At 42.8% G+C, this 21,655-nt stretch overlaps 1 protein-coding gene across 1 annotated transcript in view; it reads right to left on the bottom strand.

Annotated features, from left to right (window-relative positions):
- The window catches only part of LOC112080853 (ras-related protein Rab-3C-like), a 62,751-nt gene that overhangs the window by 23,775 nt on the left and 17,321 nt on the right, over window positions 1-21,655 (bottom strand). Inside the window, exon 3 of the mRNA XM_024146786.2 lies at window positions 6,013-6,131. Within this exon, the coding sequence (XP_024002554.1) occupies window positions 6,013-6,131 (119 nt within the window). The remainder of the gene's footprint in view (window positions 1-6,012; window positions 6,132-21,655) is intronic.

Here is a 21,655-nt window from a genome sequence, read left to right as displayed (position 1 = left end):
ATTGTCTTGCTGCATAAATTGTAGTATCATCTGCAAATATAGTAGCTTGAGTTTCAGCTAAGGCATAGGGAAGGTCATTAGTATATATTAAAGAGAGAAGTGGCCCAAGGCAGCTGCCCTGCGGTATTCCACAGTTTAACACACAAGGGGAAGAAAATGAACCATTGATATAGGTGGACTGTTTCCTGTCAGTTAGATATGACTGTACCCAATTCAATGCTACCTCCTTAAAACCATAATGCATTAATTTTGTCAAAATTATTTCATGATCCACTAAATCAAATGCTGCACTGAAATCTAAAAATAGTACACCCACAAACTTGCCATTATCCATAGCATTGAGCCACTGGTCAGGCATGTCAACCAATGCAGTGGTAGTGGAATGGTTTTTGCGATAAGCATGCTGATTGGCTGTAATCAGATCATTCTTTTCCATGTACTCCCATATTTGTCTACTCACAATACCCTCCAATATCTTACTGAGTGTAGGGAGTAGACTAATTGGTCGACTATTGGCAGGAGTAATGGGTTATTTGCAGTCTTTCGGATTAGGACACAGTTTCGCATGCTTCCATACATTTGCAAACATCCCCTTTTCCAGTGACCAATTAAATATGTATCTCAGTGGAACTGCAATCTGGGGAGCAGCACAGCGAAACAAAACAATTGTCCATAAGATCATAACCTGTAGATTTACCATCAGGTAATGACTTCAATAGGTTTAACACCTCCTCCACTGACACCATTTGCAGACTAAAAGAGCAGATCTTGTTGCATGTCCAAATCATCCTAAAGTATCCAATATTGATTGTGTAGCTCAATGACGTTTCTTATAGATGATTTGGACATGTCATTTAGTAATTTGAGTGAACTATCCCTTTAAAACACAATATTACTACACAGTGGGAATTTATCTTCTATACGCATCTAATATGACATCCACATTGAGTCATCACTACTTGGCGACGATGCAGGCATAAAGTGTTCTTGTGCGACAGTTTAACACTCAGATGCCTCCGTTCTCCACCTCTCATTATGATGGGAGTTCAGGGAGGATTCTCTTAAAAGTCCTTCCTGGGGCAGTGGATTTGGTGTACTGAAATAGTTGTGTCATAACACAGTTGGGTTTAGAACTTCACATGACAGGCTGTGTCACAGTGGGGTTTAGATCTTCACATGTCAGGCTGTGTCGGATTCTCTCCCCTCACCCCTTCAATGGCTACAGTTAGCCATATTACAGTTCAGGGCTTACAGTTGGAGAAATTTGAAAGCATCAAGAGACAACTAATAAGGCATAACAGTGAATCATTTGCATTTTCTACCCAGCTTAGCACGTGGGCTATGACAGGTTGAATTAGCCTACAAAATGGTTGAGTGAAATCTCTCTCACGCGTCTGCACAATCTCTCCTTTTCTCTCTCAATATCTTGCTTTTCCCAAGCGCTCTCTCTCTTCTTATATCTCCCTTCTTCCCTCTCTCTGTTGCTCTCACACTTCCACTAAGCCTAGCACCAAATCATGAGTATCCCTTTTGAATACCATTCAGCATACTGTTATTCATAGTGCTGGCTGTAGCTGAGCAGGGGTTAGGCCTGGTTCAATCCTTGGAAACCATGTGAGTGGATGTTCTAACCAGTCATCTTGGATTGGTCATTGAGCGCTATGGGGAAAGACAAAACTATTATTGTAAACTCTACACTACATCCCTCTGGGAGTGGAGAGAGACTTGGGTCTTCCTGAGTGTCTCAGAGTAGGAGTGCTGATCTAGGATCAGTTTACCTTTTTAGATCATAATAAATAAGATAACATGGTCAGAGGGGATCTGTTCTTAGATCAGCACTCCTACTCTGAGACGCTTTATGAATAAGGGCCCTGGTCTGGATGTGGCATCATGTCAGTGCACCTCAGCTGTGCCCATTTTTAATCCAATGACCCGGCTAATAACCCCTACATGGTTACCATGGTTACACCCAAGGGTTAAATGGAAGGGGATGAGAGTTCTGTCCCCTGGGAGTCAGCATTCAGCGGGAATTTTGCAGAAATCTCTGTTAAGAGACATCAGATATCTCTGTTAATACTATCTCCAAAGTGAAACATAAAACTAGGTTTCTGGCAAAAACCTCTAAATATCTGGATAAGAATGCATTGGTGGCATTGGCAGGGGTTCTTGTTCAGTGCCACCTTGAAGATGTGTGCTCTTCCTGGTACAATAAGCCCCCAAGATAATGAGAAACAAACTGCAGACATCTCAGAACTAATTAGTCAGGATTATTCTTAAACTTCCAGAACGTACTCATATTGACCATTCCCATTTTGAAAGCCTCAGATGGCTCAAAGTGGAGGAGAGAGTCTCTCAGATTAGATTGTGTCTTGTACATAAGCTTGTCCACAGTATGATCCCTAGGTACCTACAGTGCATTCGGAAAGTATTCAGACCTCTTGAATTGTTCCACATTTTGTTTTACGTTACAGCCTTATTCTAAAATTGATTAAAACACCCCCCCCCCCCGCATCAATCTACACACAATACCCCATAATGACAAAGCGAAAACTGTTTTTTAGAAATACTTGCAAATTTATAAAAAATAAAATACAAAAGTAACTTATTTACATAAGTATTCAGACCCTTTGCTATGAGACAGCTCAGGTGCATCCTGTTTCCATTGATCATCCTTGAGATGTTTCTACATCTTGATTTGGAGTCCACCTGTGGTAAATTCAATTGATTGGACATGATTTGGAAAGGCACACACCTGTCTATATAAGGTCCCACAGTTGACTGTGCATGTCAGAGCAAAAACCAAGCCACGAGGTCGAAGGAATTGTCCGTAGAGCTCCGAGACAGGATTATGTCGAGGCACAGATCTGTGGAAGGGTACAAAAAAGCAGCATTGAAAGTCCCCAAGAACACATTGGCCTCATTCATTCTTAAATGGTAGTTTGGAACCACCAAGACTCTTCCTAGAGCTGGCCGCCCGGCCAAACTGAGCAATCAGGGGGGAGAAGGGCCTTGGTCAGGGAGTTACCAAGAACCCAATGATCCCTCTGACAGATCTCCAGAGTTCCTCTGTGGAGATGGGAAAACCTTCCAGAAGGACAACCATCTCTGCAGCACTCTACCAATCAGGCCTTTATGGTAGAGTGGCCAGACGGAAGCAACTCCTCAGTAAAATGCACATGACAGCGCGCTTGGAATTTGCCAAAAGGCACCCAAAGACTCTCAGACCATGAGAAACAATATTCACTGGTCTGATGAAACCAATATTGAACTCTTTGGCCTGAATGCCATAGCGTCACCTCTGGAGGAAACCTGGCACCATCCCTACGGTGAAGCATGGTGGTGGCAGCATCATGCTGTGGGGATGTTATTCAGCGGCATGGACTGGGAGACTAGGCAGGATCGAGGGAAAGATGAACAGTGCAAAGTACAGAGAGATCCTTGATGAAAACCTGCACCAGAATGCTCAAGACCTCAGACTGGGACGAAGGTTCACCGTCTAACAGGACAACAACCCTAAGCCAACACAATGCAGCAGTGGCTTCGGGACAAGTCTCTGAATGTCCTTCAGTGTCTCAGCCAGACCCTGGACCTGAAAATAGCTGTGCAGCGACGCTCCCCATCCAACCTGACAAAGCTTGACATGATCTGCATAGAAGAACGGGAGAAACTCCCCAAATACAGGTGTGCCAAGCTTGTAGCGTCATACCCAAGAAGACTCGAGGCTGTAACTGCTGCTGAAGGTGCTTCAACAAAGTACTGAGTAAAGGGTCTGAATAACTATAACTTATTTCCTTTGTTTAGTCTTTGTTTAGTTGGTCAGGACGTGAGCTGGGTGGGCATTCTATGTTTTGGGTTTCTATGTTGGGTTTGTTTTTTGGCCTAATATGGTTCTCAATCAGAGGCAGGTGTTTGTCATTGTCTCTGATTGGGAACCATATTAAGGTTGCCTGTTTTCACTGTTTGTTTGTGGGTGATTGTTCCTGTTTCAGTGTACCAGTGTTTTGTGTTCACGTTACGGGACTGTATCGTCTTCGTTCCTTTTTTTGTCGGTTTGTTGTTTTGTTCGGTGTTTAAGTATTTTTCCATTAAATATGGATTATGTTCACGCTGCATCTTGGTCCTCCTCTCTTTCACCCGAAGACAGTCGTTACAACTACAAATGAACACTATGACATAGTTTGTCCATTAGCCTTGCTATGTAAAGCCTGTTGTTCATGAATCATGGAGAACATATCATAATATAATTAAGCAATTAGGCACTGAGGGGGTGTGGTATATGGCCAATATAGCACGGCTAAGGGCTGTTCTTATGCATGACGCATCGCGGATTGCCTTGAAACAGCCCTTAGTCGTGGTATATTGGCCATATACCACAAACCCCCGAGGTGCCTTATTGCTATTATAAACTGGTTACCAACGTAACAATAAATGTTTTGTCATGCCTGTGATATACCACGGCTGTCAGCCAATCATCATTCAGGGCTAGAACCACACAGTTTATAATAATAAATAATATAAATGGTTAATACATTCTCATATGCATAGTGTCTATCAAGCATCTAATAATGCTTTTATCAGCCGTTTATAATCACACCAAATAAAGTGTCACCCAGTTAGTCTTTTAGCGGGTTTGCAGTGTAACAGGCTTCTGTTAGTCCATTAACTGACCACAGGCAGCTGTGCTGCTCTATACCAAACTAGACCACAGTACGGTGTACATTTTAGGACCCCCTCAGCCTCAAGTCTCACACCGGTCTCAGATTTCAATCCTGTACTGAAGAAGCAGAGTGTATGTGAGGAGGGCTACAATCAATAGATTTAAATATTAAGCCCCTCCGCTGGACTGCCGTTTGCTTCTGTTCTGTCCCTTTTTTCCTCCTTTTTTTTGTTTAAATATCATGCAGTTTAGTGATGCAAGCATATAGACCCATTGAGAAAGAGCAAACCTTTCCCTTGGTCTTCCTACAGTGCAGTAGTAACTTCTGAGGAACTATAACCGGTTGTGATAAAATAGGCCTATGGGTAAGCTTGCATGAAGTACCATATGCATCTTTTGTGTTGTGTTATGATAATATTGAATTAGTTCAAATGGAAGTGCTGTTCATGGAACATTTAACACATTTGACATAGTTAGCTGGTTGTCTTGGTTGAGAGCTTGCTATGTTGGCTACTAGCTAACGCTGGAGGGTTGTGGTTTGTGGTTTACATCGCGTTGTTCCATTCTAAAATGTATGACAGCTAAATAACATTACCTTACATCAAATGAGCTATCAAATATAAGCAAATTAGCTAGCCAATATTAGCTGCTTAGCATAGCCTACTGTTCTAGCTAGATAACTACCAGACAGCTAGCTATGCCAACTTCTCAACCAAGACATAGCAAACGAGCTAACCACCTTTTTACTAGCTTATGATTTGTGAAACCACAATATAGGCCTTCTAAAGACATTCTGAAGACTCCATTAAGACATTATAAGCTACATTTGACTGAAGAGCGACTGCGAATAGTTAGGCTATAATGCATATTCAACCATTCAACTCTACTTTAGTCTGTGTTCGCCACACATTGTGTAACTATTCTCTCTGTAAACACAGACTGTGTGTTGTAAGGACATCTCCCCTGCGGTTGGAACTATACTATGCGACTGTAGCAGCTATCGATCCACTCTATGCTTCAGGGTCCCAATGTGAGGGAAGAATATGGAGTTTCATGCCATGCACTGCTTCCCATTGTTTCCACTTAAGCCTCAGTGCACAAAATGGTTGCCTTTGGCCACTGAGGTGGAAGCCATGTTCAGCAAAGCTAACCAATGACTCATCACACCATTTCTTGGAATTTCTTCCGTTGTTTGCCTTTTAAACAGGGTGTACTGTATTTGACATAAAGGATGTACAACAACACCCTATTACGGATGCAAAGGGTTAGAGGGAGGTGAAAACAAAAAGAAAAGACATCCAACTGCCATGACACACCTGGTGAAGAAAACAGACAGAAATAAATAGTTGACTCACCAGTCCTGCACACAACCGAAGGACTCCTCGTTGGTGATGTCATACATCAGGATGAAGCCCATAGCTCCTCTGTAGTATGCTGTGGTAATGGTCCGGTATCGCTCCTGACCCGCTGTGTCCTACAGACAGAGATGGGCATACATCTTTCAGATAAAACTGTCAGTTTCAACATAGACAGCCAGACAGTCTTGTTAACTGGGAGTAAAGATAGGCAGACATGCACACAAGCACCCCGACAGACAGACAAACAGACAAGGAGAGACAGGGCCTCTCGGGCGATATCACTCCTTGACGACCTAGTTGTTAAGCATGGTGAATCAACACAATCTGTGAATTTGTATTATAAAGTAGCAGTGGTAGAGAATAGGTGACCATCCTAAACAAGTGGTACGAACAACCTCGCTAACTGTCTGAATGCGGCTTATTATCATCAATAATCTATTGAGAGATTGAACGCCACATAATTCAGACCAGAGATACAGCACTGCCTGATACACATCTACAGCTCAGAGTAAAAACCAATCACTTCATCACCGACAGTCAGCTGCTCTTGCACTTTGCTTAATAACTATCGTACGCACCGATAACAACCTCAGCCTGTAATTGAGCAACAGAGAGAGAGAGAGAGAAAGGGCCACTTCCTGTGCAGTGCATTGGATGCGTCCCATATGGCATCCTATTCCCAACAATGCAGTAGTATCTAACAATTCACAACAATACACACAAATCTAAAAGTAAAAGAATGACGGAGTGGTAATGACTAAAATACAGTAGAATAGAATATATACGTATGAAATGAGTAAAGCAAATAGCTATAGCCCAGTCCGGTGTTTCCACAATCACTATCACACCCGGACTGCTGGGTTTGCTTCCACGCTTCCGTGCCTCTGTTGCCATGGTAACTGGGCATCTGGGAAGTGGCGGTTGGGCGGCCGGAGGAGAGGGGAGGTGGACAAGGGTGACAGAGGAGAGGAGGGCAGGGGTGGACGTGGGGTCCTTGCTATCCGTGTTTCTTGGGAACGTCCCCACCCCATTGAAGTCAAAATGTAAAATAGTTAAGGATCGGGTTAAGGTTAGGGTAAGGATAGGGGTTAATTTTAGGGTTAGGGTAGGGACATCCCAAGGTTCCCAGATGGCTGGATTACAGGCATTGGGAGACCAATAGGAGCACATCACTGTCTGAAGCAACTACAGACCACGTCCATCAACACATAGAGAACAGTGGGGAGAGGTGGGGTTCTACTAAACATAAGCTTCACAATAGGTTATTTGCTAATGTTAATCACTTAGGACTTTTTACGTGTAGGAGAGACACTGGACTGGGTGGAATTCAGGGCAACCTCCAAGTGAATCATGCTAAATCTAAAAAGGCATTTGTGTGTTCTAACTCTGCATGTCTGCTAAGTTGAGGCCTATACTAGCTACAACCCAAATATACACGGGATCTTAAAGTGAATTCCTAAGCTTTCTGCCTCTCAGAAGGACAAAGACTGTTCACGGAACTGGTCTTTTTTCCTCTGTGACATTGCTCTTGCACAGTATGTCTGCCAATGTCAATTCAACCCGTAGGTCCCCTATTCAGTTGAGAAAAGTAAAGATTTCCCCCATGGCATTCTCTTTCCTACAGTATCAAGTCACTCGAAAACTCCCCACTGAAGCAGAGTTAAAGGTCATAAATAGTTTTTATGTCTAAATACAGCATTCTGAAAGGGAATTTAAGCATATTTAGATACATCAACAAAAAATATGTGTGATCATTTTCTAATTCCAACTTTTCTGAGATGGATCAATCAAACCACGTATTTGGGTCAGTGTTAAATATGTTATTATTTTATACACCTTTATACAGCCTAAGCCTACAAACACTCATTTCCATACAATATCAACATTTCATTACAGTATTAACCATAAGCAATAGACTGAGATTTCTCTCATCTGAAACCACAGTTCAACATAGATGGTGTGTGTATGTGTAACAGTCATCACTGCTCCAACACGACGGCAGTATTGAGTGAAAAATAAATCAGAACCCCCCCTAAACAGCTAGTTAAAAAATAAATAAAAAATACATGTTGATGCCATGTCTGGCATCTTCTCTCAACCCGTCTCTCTCAAATCTGACATGTCATCGTTTCAATCCCAGTTTACCTGCAACTAGAACAAACACCACCGCTGTTGCTAAGCACTCATTGGTGTTTTTATTGAAGTGTCCTCTCATCAAAAATATATATATATTGAGTCGAGCAGACGACACAAACCCCTTCAACGACGGGTTCAACCAATCAGTCTAGCAGAAGCAGCCTGCTAGACCACGGCACTGGACCAACCAATCAGTCTAGCAGAAGCAGCCTGCTAGACCACGGCACTGGACAACCATCAGTCTAGCAGAAGCAGCTGCTAGACCACGGCACTGGACCAACCAATCAGTCTAGCAGAAGCAGCCTGCCTAGACCACGGCACTGGACCAACCAATCAGTCTAGCAAAGCAGCCTGCTAGACACGGCACTGGACCAACCAATCAGTCTAGCAGAAGCAGCCTGCTAGACCACGGCACTGGACAACCAATCAGTCTAGCAGAAGCAGCCTGCTAGACCACGGCACTGGCCAACCAATCAGTTCTAGCAGAGCAGCCTGCTAGCCACGGCACTGGAACGAACCAATCAGTCTAGCAGAAGCGCCTGCTAGACCACGGCACTGGACCACAATCAGTCTAGCAGAAGCAGCCTGCTAGACCACGGCACTGGACCAACCAATCAGTCTAGCAGAAGCAGCCTGCTAGACCACGGCACTGGACCATGACTACGTGGTCATTTTGCCTTCGTTGCTGAGCCGCGGGGTAACTCCGTTTGAAGACCACCGAGCTCTTATCAGACTGTGGCAGCTAGGATCTGCTAGGCTAAACACACACAGAGAGAGAGAGAGACAGAGAGACAGAGAGAGAGAGAGAGAGGCACACACACACATATATGCACATGCACACACACTCAGTCATCATACACATAGAGTGCATAAACAAGCACACTGTTAATCACTTGCCCTCATTTTACTCAAACTTGCATACAGACAGGCACACACACACACAGTTTTGTATTGCTATCCTTGTGGGGACCAAATAATCGATTCCCATCCAAAATCCTTTTTCCTTAACCCCTTACCCTAAATCTGACCCTAACCATAACCCCTAATCCTAAAACTATACCAAACCCTAACTCCTAACCTTAACCCTAACCTTAATTGTAACCCTAACCCTAATTGTAACCCTAAACTTAACATAGCATTTCTCCTCGTGTGGACTGGCAAATTTTCCTTGTTTATGTCACGTTCTGACCATAGTTTGCTTTGTATGTTTCTATGTTTTATGTCTAGGTTGTCTATTTCTATGTGTTTGGTCAGGGCGTGAGCTGGGGTGGGCATTCTATGTTTTTTTTTTCTACGTTTGTATTTCTGTGTGTGGCCTGGTATGGTTCTCAATCAGAGGCAGCTGTCGATCGTTGTCTCTGATTGAGAATCATACTTAGGTAGCCTGTTTTCCCACTATGGGTTGTGGGTAGTTATTTTCTGTGTCTGTGTTTCACCATACAGAACTGTTTCGGTTGTTTGTTTGTGCTTTTGTTATTTTGTTCAGTGTTCAGTTGATTTATTAAAAATCTAATTATGGACACTTACCACTCTGCACATTGGTCCGATATTTCCTACTCCTCCTCAGACGAAGAGGAGAATCGTTACAGTTTAACTATCCTTGTTAGGACTTCTGGTACCCACAAGGATAATAAAACAAACACACACACACAAACACACAAGCACCCCCGCCCCCCCCCCCCACAAATCCACGACTAACCTCAACTAGAGTGCAAGCACGACAATGGCCCCCTGCGTCTTGTCATAACTGAACCCACGTCTCTTTCAGACCTGGCTAGCTGTTCTCAACTACAACTGCCTGTGGCAAGTCTCATGTCCTGTGTTGCACATAAGCACGCAACATGAAACAACCTAACTGTCCCAATACACTGCTCTAATTACTGCAATACAGAAGAAGCCTGTATATGACAGTAGAGTACAAGTACCATAACCCCAACCTCACACGGTGAGCCAGCTCTGGAGAGTGGAAAATCAAGTCTGTCTGACAGTGACTATATGCAGAGAAGTGTAAGAGAGATATTTAAGGAGAAAAGCGTTTGACTATGTACACACGATCTCTAGTGAGTATAGCTTTGCGATTGAGAGAGCCGCCGCTTAGGCAGACCTGACTCTCCACGACAAGACAGCTATGTGCACACTGCCCACAAATGAAGTGGGAAACTGACGCACTGCACCTTCCTTAAATCTGACAAGTAGACCATATTAGAGACACATATTTCCCTCGAACACGACCCACAAATGATTCGAAACAAATCCAACTTTGAATAAACTCCCATACTGTTTCATATGGGTTTGGGAAGGAAAGGGGGTTTTGGGAATCAGAGTGGGACTCTCTCTCTCGCCCCCCACTTCCCAACACAACCTCCCCATCTCTCTCTCTCTCTCCCATTCCTAACCAACCTCCCCATCTCTCTCTCTCCTCCCCCATCCTAACCAACCTCCCCACTCTTCTCTCTCTCTCCCATTCCTACCACCACACCTCCCCATTCTCTCCTCTCTCTCTCATTCCTAACCAACCTCCCCATCTCTCTCTCTCTCTCCCATTCCTAACCAACCTCTCCCATCTTCTCTCTCTCTCATTCCTCCAACCAACCTCCCCATCTCTCCTCTCTCTCTCCCATCTCCACTCCCTCTCTCTCTCCCATTCCTAACCAACCTCCCCATCTCTCTCTCTCTCTCCCATTCCTAACCAACCTCCCATACTCTCTCCTCTCTCTCTACCCATTCCCTAAACCAACCTCCCCATCTCTCTCCTCTCTCTCCCATTCCTAACCAACCTTCCCCATCTCTCTCTCTTTCCTCCCCTCCCCTTCCCAGCCAACCTCCCCCCCCCACCGCCAAACCACCATCTCCCCATCTCGTTACATGCAATATGTTTTGTGGACATCACTGGACATATGTTGCTCTCCAGTTTTGTGATTAAACAAAACCAATATTTGCCCTATATCGGTCTGCAAATACAGGACTAGTAAAGGCCCAGTGGGGTGGGGTGCTGCAGCACCCTCAGCAGTCGTACTTCCCGTGGCTATGCTTTCAAAATAATTAACAAGGAAAGTTTGAATGGGGAAGAGAGAGAGAGCTATAATATTACTACAGACGTTAGATATGTAATTATTATGCAAGTATGTGCCTTATTCCATTTTTTTTATAAGATTTTATATATTATAAATAATAAAAACCATACAAATGACATCATCATGCAAACATCACATCTGCCCAGACCCACTAGTCCCCACCCCGATCCCCAGCACCCCGATCCCCAGCACCCTTATCACTTTCTGCCACATGGCCTCAAACTGCACCATTTTGTTTCTCTCCGTCGCCAACGCTCTTTACATTTTTTGATAACAAAACATTTGACCTTTCCATTGTGTGAACAACGGAGGATTGGCTGATTTCCAGTTATTGAGAATATGTTTTTTAAGATAATTGATGAGAAGAGTATTGTCCAGCCCATCGGGTATCTCACTGCACCCTCATACAGTATGTCATGTCTTGAAATATACAGACAGACAAATTAAAAGTACATTTACATTGAAATACTTCTGACATCCATCTTTCCAACTCCGCCTAGAATTTATAATTTTGTAAAATTCCCAGAAGGCATGTGTCACGTTCCTGACCTATTTCTGTTAGTTTGTTGTATGTGTTAGTTGGTCAGGACGTGAGTTTGGGTGGGCATTCTATGTTGTGTGTTTCTATGTTGGTTTAGGGTTGCCTGGTATGGCTCTTAATTAGAGGCAGGTGTTTTGCGTTCCTCTAATTGAGAGTCATATTTAGGTAGGTTGTTTCACTGTGTTCGTTGTGGGTGGTTGTCTCCTGTGTCAGTGTTTGTCGCACCATACGGGACTGTTCGGTTTGTGTTGTACATCGTCATTTTTATGTGTAGGCTATTTTCCCTGTTCGTGCGTTCTCGTGTTTAATGTAAGTTCGTCGTTCAGGTCTGTCTACTCCGTTTGTTGTTTTGTTAGTTTATAGTGAAGTTCGTGTTTTCGTCTTGTCTTTAATAAATATTATGTGTTCACAACCCGCTGCGCCTTGGTTCCCTCAATACTCCTCCTTTTCGGTTGAAGAGGAGGAGGACCACCGTTACAGCATGAATTATGGAGTCATTAGATGTTTTACACTTCAAACATGAATCTGCCATTGTGCTGTAGAATTTGTGAATTTTGTCTCTTGTATAATAAATTCTATACATTAATTTATACTGGATTAAGAGTACATTTTTGTTAACTGTAATCTCATTAGTTATGTTTCAACATTCCTTCCATCTTGTGCCAAAATCAATTATTTTTTAATCTTGGTTCCAATAATAATAATAATAAAAAAGTGTATAGGCTCTCTGCAAGGTTTTCTGTAGTTTATCTATCATATGAACATCTTTTGGTGACTCAAATAGGATTCCCTCAAGATTACTCTGATGTCCAAAAGATTTCAAATTAACATTGTGTGATATAAAACTTTTAAATTGGATGTATTTGAAAATACCTACATTGGTCAGTCCAAAATTGTTTTTTAAAGCTGTCATGGAAATAAATGTATTTCCTATTACCAAGTCATTTACGGTTTCTATGCCTTTCGTTTTCCATGTGGGCCAATTTATCGATGAATTCTAAAAAGCTGTCCAAGGATTGTTCCATAAGGTTGTGTTTCTAGGGAGTGAAATTGGTTCTCGCAAAATATACGTTTCATTTTCTTCCATATCGTTATAGTGTTCTTAACTATTAAGTTGTTAATGTTCTTAGCTTTATCCTTTAAAAATAGACATGAGCATGCGCATCTTCAATATGTACCCATTGTTCCTCTTTAGTACATTTAATAACTAGCCCTATGTAGCAAGTAAAAGCCTTGAGTAGGGAGTTGATACAATTCCAAGTCTGGAAGGTTAAAATCGATCAAATGTATTTATAAAGCCCTTTTTACATCAGCAGATGTCACAAAGTGCTTATACAGAAACCCAGCCTAAAACCCCAAACAGCAAGCAATGCAGATGTAGAAGCACGGTGGCAAGGAAAAACTCACTAGAAAGGCAGGAACCTAGGAAGAAACCTATAGACAAACCAGGCTCTGAGGGGTGGCCAGTCCTCTTCTGGCTGTGCCGTGTGAAGATTATAAGAGTACATGGCCATTTAAGGCCAGATTGTTCTTCAAAATGTTCAAACGTTCATAGATGACTAGCAGGGTCAAATAATAATCACAGTGGTTGTAGAGGGTCCAACAGGTCAGTACCTCAAGAGTAAATGTCAGTTTGCTTTTCATAGCCTAGCATTCAGAGGTTGAAACAGCAGGTGCGGTAGAGAGAGTCGAAAACAGCACTTCCGGTAAACAGGTCAGGGTTCCCTTGCCGCAGGCAGAACAGTTGAAACTGGAGCAGCAGCAAGACCAGGTGGACTGGGGACAGCCAGGAGGTAGGCAAGGTAGTCCTGAGGCATGATCCTAGAGCTCAGGTCCTCCGGGAGGGAGAGAAAGAGAATTAGAGGGAGCATACTTAGTCACACAGGACACCAGATAAGACAGGAGAATTACACTAGATACACCAGACTGACCCTAACCTCCCGGCACATAGACTATTGCAGCATAGATACTGGAGGCTGAGACGGGGGTGGGTCAGGGGACACTGTGGCCCGTCCGACGATACCTCCGGACAGGGCCAACCAGACAGGATATAACCCCACCCAATTTGCCAAAGCACAGCCCCCACACGACTAGAGGGATATCCGCAGACCACCAACATACTACCCTGAGACAAAGCTGAGTATAGCCCACGATCATCTCCTTCACCGCACGAGCCCGAGAGGGCGCAAAACCGGACAGGAAGATCACATCTGTGACTCAACCCACTCAAGTGATGCACCCCTCCTAGGGACGGCATGGAAGAACACTAGTAAGCCAGTGACTCAGACCCTGTAATAGAGTCAGAGGCAGAGAATCCAAGTAGAGAGAGGGGAGCCGGCCAGGCAGAGACAGCAAGGGCAGTTTGTCGCTCCAGTGCCTTTCCGTTCACCTTCACACCCCTGGGCCAGACTACACTCAATCATAAGACCTACTGAAGAGATGAGTCTTCAGTACAGACTTAAAGGTTGAGTCTGTGTCTCTCACTTGGATAGTCAGATCATTCCATAAAAATTGAGCTCTATAGGAATAAGCCCTGCCTCCGGTTTTTCGCTTAGAAATTCTAGGGACAATTAGGAGGCCTGAGTCTTGTGACCGTAGCGTACGTGTAGGTTTGTACAGCAGGAGCAAGCTTTGTAGGTTAGCTGTAAAACCTTGAAATCAGCCCTAGCGTTAACAGGAAGCCAATGTAGAGGCTAGCACTGGAGTAATATGATAAAATGTTTTGGTTCTAGTCAGGATTCTAGCAGCCGTGTTTAGCACTAACTGAAGTTTATTTAGTGCTTTATCTGGGTAGCTGGAGAGTTGAGCATTGCAGTAGTCTAATCTAGAAGTGACAAAGCATGGATTAGCTTTTCTGCATAATTTTTGGACAAAATGTTTCAGATTTTTGCAATGTTACGTATATGGAAAGAGACTGTCCTTGAAATATTCTTGATATGTTTGTCAAAAGAGAGATCAGGGTCCAGAGTAATGCTGAGGTCTTTCACAGTTTTATTTGAGACGACTGTACAACCACCAAGATTAATTGCCAACAACTTGGGCATCTGTTTTGCCCGAGTTTAAAAGTAAAACATTTGCCGCCATCCACTTCCTTATGCCTGTGTAACAGTATAACTTTAGTACGTCCCCTCGCCCCGACACGGGCGCGAACCAGGCACCCTCTGCACACATCAACAACTGACACCCACGAAGCGTCGTTACCCATCGCTCCACAAAAGCCGCGGCCCTTGCAGAGCAAGGGGAAACCCTACTTCAGGTCTCAGAGCAAGTGACGTAACCGATTGAAATGCTATTAGCGCGTACCCGCTAACTAGCTAGCCATTTCACATCCGTTACACCTGAAACACAGGCTTCCAGGGAAGGCAATTTTGGGGCTTTACCAAGTTTTATCGAAATGTACAGCTGTGTGTCGTCCGCATAGCAGTGAAAGTTGACATTGTGTTTCCGAATGACATCATCAAGAGGTAGAATATATATTGAAAACAATATATTGAACCTTGAGGAACGCCGACACTTACGATTGATTTGTCAGAGGTCAAACCATCCACAGAGACAAACTGATATCTTTCTAACAGATAAGATCTAAACCAGGCAAGAACTTGTCAGTGTAGACCAATTAGGGTTTCTAATCTCTCAAAAAGAATGTGGTGATAGATGGTGTCAAAAGCAGCACTAAGTTCTAGGAGCACGAGGACAGATGCAGAGCCTTGGTCTGACACCATTAAAAGGTAATTTACCACCTTTACGAGGGCAGTCTCAGTGCTATGACGGGGTCTAAAACCAGCCTGAAGCATTTCATATACATTATTTTGTCTTCAGGAAGGCAGTGCGCAACAGTTTTTTTTTTATTGAGAGAAATGGGAGATTCAATATAGGCTGATAATTTTTTACATTTTCTGGGCTTTATTACTGCCACTTTTAGTGAGTTTGGTACACATCCGGTGGATAGGGAGCCATTTATTATGTTCAACATAGGAGGGCCAAGCACAGGAAGTAGCTTTTTCAGTAGTTTAGTTGGAATAGGGTCCAGTATGCAGCTTGAAGGTTTAGAGGCCATGACTATTTTCATGAATGTGTCAAACTTGAGCGTTTCTATTGATGCTAGGTCAGTTCTGTGCAGATTCAGGACAACTGAATACGCAGATTCAAAGTGGAGTTCATCATTTGCTTTCTAATGATCATGATCTATTCATTGAAGACGTTCATGAATTTATCACTGCTGAAGTGAAAGATGTAAATAAAATAAATGTTAATTGTCTCCTCAATTAGGTTGGAAAAATAGGATGATCGAGCAGCAGTGAGGGCTCTTCGATATTCCACAGTACTGTCTTCCCAAGCTAGTCGGAAGACTTTTCTGTATACCAGGGAGCAAATTTTTTGTGACAACTATTTTTTGTTATTAGGGATATGACTGCATCTAGAGTATTACACAAGGTTAAATTAAGATCCTCAGTTAGGTAGTTAACCTATTTTTGTGCTCCGACATCCATGGGTAGGTGGAGGGCGTCTGGAAGGGCATCTAAGAACCTTTGGTTTGTCCGAGAATTTATAGCAACGCTTTTGATGATCCTTGGCTGGGGCCTGAGCAGATTATTTGTTGCGATTGCAAACGTAATAAAATGGTGGTCCTATAGTCCAGGATTATGAGGAAAAACATTTAGATACACAATATTTATTCCACGGGACAAAACTACATCCAGGGTATGACTGTGGCAATGAGTAGGGCCGGAGACATGTTGGACAAAACCCAATGAGTTGATGATGACTCCGAAAGCCTTTTGAAGTGGGCCTGTGGACTTTTCCATGTATATACTAAAGTCACCAAAAATGTGATATTATCTGCCATGACTACAAGGTCAAATAGGAATTCAGGGAACTCAGTGAGGAATGCTGTATACTGCCCAGGAGGCCTGTAAACAGTAGCTACAGTTGAAGTCGGAAATTTACATTCACCTTAGCCAAATATATTTAAACTCAGTTTTTCAAAACCACTGACATGTAATCCTGGTAAAAAATTCCCCGTCTTAGGTCAGTTAGAATCACCACTTTACTTTATGAATGTGAAATGTCAGAAAAATAGTGGAGAGAATTATTTATTTCAGCTTTTATTTCCTTCATCACATTCCCAGTTGGTCAGAAGTTTACATACACTCAATTAGTATTTGGTAGCATTGCCTTTAAATTGTTTAACTTGGGTCAAACGTTTCGGGTAGCCTTCCACAAGCTTCCCACAATAAGTTGGGTGAATTCTGTCCCATTCCTCCTGACAGAGCTGGTGTAACTGAATCAGGTTTGTAGGCCTCCTTGCTCGCACACACTTTTTCAGTTCTGCCCACACATTTTCTATTGGATTGAGGTCATGGCTTTGTGATGGCCACTCCCGTACCATGACTTTGTTGTCCTTAAGCCATTTTGCCACAACTTTGGAAGTATGCTTGGGGTCATTGTGGAAGACCCATTTTCGACCAAGCTATAACTTGCTGACTGATGTCTTGAGATGTTGCTTCAATATATGTACATAATTTTCCTTCCTTATGATTTCTTCTATTTTGTGAATTGCACCAGTCCCTCCTGCAGCAAAGCACCCCCACAACATGATGCTGCCACCCCCATGCTTCAAGGTTATGATGGTGTTCTTCGGCTTGCAAGCTTCCCCCTTTTCCTCCAAACATAACGATGGTCATTATGGCCAAACAGTTCTATTTTTGTTTCATCAGACCAGAGGACATTTCTCCATGTGCAGTTGCAAACCGTAGTCTGGCTTTTTTATGGAGGTTTTGGAGCAGTGGCTTCTTCCTTGCTGAGCGGACTTTCAGGTTATGTCGATATATGACTTGTTTTAATGTGGATATAGATCCCTTTGTACTCGTTTCCTCCAGCATCTTCACAAGGTCCTTTGCTGTTGTTCTGGGATTGATTTGCACTTTTCACACCAAAGTACGTTCATCTCTAGGAGACAGAACGCGTCGCCTTCCTGAGCGGTATGACGGCTGTGTGGTCCCATGGTGTTTTTACTTGCGTACTATTGTTTGTACAGATGAACGTGGTACCTTCAGGCATTTGGAAATTGCTCCCAAGGATGAACTGGATATCATAAGGTGAATGCACCAATTTGTAAGTCGCTCTGGATAAGAGCGTCTGCTAAATGACTTAAATGTAAATGTAAATGTAAACCAGACTTGTGGAGGTCTACAATTTTGTTTTTGAGGTCTAAGCTGATTTCTTTAGATTTTCCCGTGATGTCAAGCAAAGTGGCACTGAGTTTGAAGGTAGGCCTTGAAATACATCCACAGGTACACCTCCAATTGACTCAAATGATGTCAATTAGCCTATCAGAAGCTTCTAAAGCCATGACATCAGTTTCTGGAATTTTCCAAGCTGTTTAAAGGCACAGTCAACTTAGTGTATGTAAACTTCTGACCCACTGGATTTATAATACAGTGAATTATAAGTGAAATAATCTGTCTGTAAACAATTGTTGGAAATTGTTACTTGTGTCATGCACAAAGTAGATGTCCTAACCGATTTGCCAAAACTATAGTTTGTTTACAAGAAATTTGTGGAGTGGTTGAAAAATGAGTTTTAATGACTTTAACCTAAGTGTATGTAAACTCCCGACTTCCACTGTATAAAAAGTGATTGAGTAGGCTGCATAGATTATGACTAGAAGCTCAAAATACGAAAACACCGTATTTTTGGGGGGTAAATTGAAATTTGCTGTCATGAATGTTTGTAACACCTCCTCCGCCTTTGCGGGATGCGCGGGGGATATGGTCACCAGTGTAACCAGGAGGAGAGGCCTCATTCAACACAGTAAATTCATCAGGCTTGGGCCATGTTTCAGTCAGGCCAATCACATCAAGATTATGATCAGTGATTAGTTAATTGCCTATGACTGCCTTGGAAGTGAGGGATCTTACATTAAGTAACCCTATTTTGAGATGTGAGATATCCCAATCTCTTTCAATAATGACCGGAATGGAGGTCTTATTCCAGTGAGATTGCAAAGGCGAACACCTCCATGTTTTGTTTTGCTCAACCTAGATCGAGGCACAGACGCGATTACTCGATGCCGACATCTTTCTAGCTGATTTACACGCTGAAGCTGTTGCGCTTGGTGACCTCAATTTGCACCATCTTCAGATTAGCCTTTACGTTGGTAGACCTGCCCCCTGGTAAACAGTGTATGGTCGCTGGATGAGTATTTTTACATCTAATATTGCGAGTAATGGAGTCGCCAGTGACTAGGGTTTTCAATTTGTCCAAGCTAATGGTTGGAGGCTTCGGCAGCTCAGACCCGTAACTGGTGGAGGAGAGACCTGAGAAAGCTCAGCCTCTGGCTCGTTGCTGAATGGAGAGAACCGGTTGGAAGTTTCTGTCGGCTGAATGAGCGACACCGGTTGAGCATGCCCACAGCATTTCTTTCCAGAAGCCTTGAGAAAATTGTCTGGCTGCGGGGAATGTGCCGTTGGATTTATACTACTATCTGTATTTACTGGTGGTGGTACAGACGCCGTTTCATCCTTTCCTACACTTAAATTGCCCTAACAGCATCTAAAGCTGGGCTTGCAAAACGGCTATCCTCACCATAAGGCGATAGTTCTCCTGTATATTATGAGTACAGCGACCGCAATTAGATGGCATAGTGCTAATGTTACTAACGCTACTTAGCTTTTTGGGCTGGTGGAGGTCCTGTAGAACCATGTTCAGATAAAGCATCCGGGGTGAAAAAGTTTAAAGTAAAACGTTGAGCGAGGAAAAAACTAAGACGTTGGGAAATGTGTTCAAAGTAAAAAACGAAAAGTTTGGCAGATAGCCAAGTAGCAACAAACAGCAGGGAGACTCAGATATAGGAACATGTAAAACTTTCATTTTTATTCTGTTATATTTTCCCATATAAAAGTATGTTATGACCGAGTATACTTTTTAAAAGAATGTCTTTGTGTGTGGTAATAAAAATAAATACAAAAACTTTGGGAGCCATGCCAATCTAAAGAGGTTTATTCTACCGGTAAGATTTATGAGAAGATTATTCAATTTAATTACACCTGCTTTGATATTGTTGAGTAATGGAATAAAGTTACCTTTATATATTTGTTGTTTGTTGTCATTTATTAAGCATCCTAAGTATTTCATATTTTTTGTGGTCCACTTAAAGGATTGCTGTAGATCGTGAGTATTTTTTATTTTCCTCGTACATTTTATAACCTGAGATTTTGGAGTGTTCTGAAAATATTTTTAGCAAAGGGGACACTGAGTGTGGCTTATACTAGAGGAGGATTTTCACGAGATTCATTTTTCTAAACTGCCCCCTGTAGGCCTAATTATTTTTTTCCTTCATTTAATTAACTCTTATGACATAAGCCTGGTGTTTTTTATTGTAGGCGTGAAGATATTGCAACATGGCTATACGATAAAAAGCTACAATGATCACTCATGCTTGGCCGCCAAATGTATAGGTGTCCCCATAGGTCTAATATTTATATTGAGGAAATGTGATCATAATAATTATTTTTGTGATTCACGTTAAGGCGTCCGCATAAGAGTTTGTGCACATATTATGAAGACATTTTGAGGTTTCTATTTGTTTTGGACTTCGGTGGGGTTTTTTCGGCTGTTCGGGCACACGGCATTTTTTCTTGAGGCAAGCCAAAACTCGGAGCCGAAGTCTATGCTCCTTTGTCGGTGATTGGTCAACAGAAGGGATTATTCAATAAAGTCTTTGGGTGTGTTCGTAAATTCAAACTGTAGTGCGCTCGTAAATTCAGAGCGTTGTCAGATTGTCCGTTTGTAAATTCAGAGCGTTTCACTCTCGGAGCCTTCGAAGTGCACACTGGACGCTCTGGATGAGGGGTTGTGTTGATCCGAGAGTTCTGACCTCACAACGGCAATCAAGCACCCAAGTTAACTGGCTAACGTTGGCTAGCTACTTCCAGACACAAATGAGAGAACACCTCACTGACCATTTTACACGCCATAGCAGAGCTGGTTAGGCTGTTTACATTTAGTCCAGAGCGTTGGTGACAGTAATTTTGCTGCTGGCATAAATTTAATTACGCTTCTTTGCCGACGTTTACTGACACCGGCCATATTCAACGGGTGTTGAGCGTTCATAAATTCATCAATTATTCTGCGCTCTGGCACACTCAGACGAGTGCTCTGAAATCGGATTAGATAGCCAGAGTGAATTTACGAACACACCCTTTGTTGTCGTTCAACGAGAGACAACTCGTTTTCATTGTGAAATACTGCACCTAACATTTTAGATAGATGTAAAATTGCGCGACTAAGATCACCTCGGTTAAAACGTCAAAATTAATGACCGATTTCTTGAGTTATTTTAGATTCATTCTGATTATTTGGAGGAAGAGCATACTGGCTACGGCGTCTCAAAATGGACAGCAGTACTATTTCCCTTTTCCTCATATTTTAAGCGAAGTTTTTTTTTAAGGGAGTATGCGAACATACCCTCTGGCTAGGCGCCAGCCGAACTGAAGCATGCTGACGCTTTTAGACGTCCCTCCTAATGAAATTGCCCCCCATCCTGCTGATGTGAGCTGCTGGACAGCGTACTTGAACTTGATATGTGTTTATGGATGAGAAAGTGAACTTGCCATTTCCAAAAATGAGCTCAGTGGGGAATGGGGATTCGCTGCGTTGCGATCTGTTGCCCAGGCCAACAACCAGGGTTTCATTAAATAGGCCTAGTACTTTTTTATTGCACATTTAATTAAACTGAAACATTTGGCGATGTTCAACTTAAATTAATTGCTACAAAACGTGCATTAGACCAAAACAAATGTTGGTCTCTGGCTAGCATTGCACAGGTAGTGGTCGCCTAAATTCACTGTAGGCTAGGCCTAATATATAGGCTAGCATACGAATGGTG

This window comes from Salvelinus sp. IW2-2015, unplaced genomic scaffold (genome assembly GCF_002910315.2).
Source record: "Salvelinus sp. IW2-2015 unplaced genomic scaffold, ASM291031v2 Un_scaffold16533, whole genome shotgun sequence".
NCBI lineage: Eukaryota > Metazoa > Chordata > Actinopteri > Salmoniformes > Salmonidae > Salvelinus > Salvelinus sp. IW2-2015.
The sequence above is the reverse complement of the archived record's forward strand: the minus strand, read 5'-3'. Positions and strand labels throughout refer to the sequence as shown.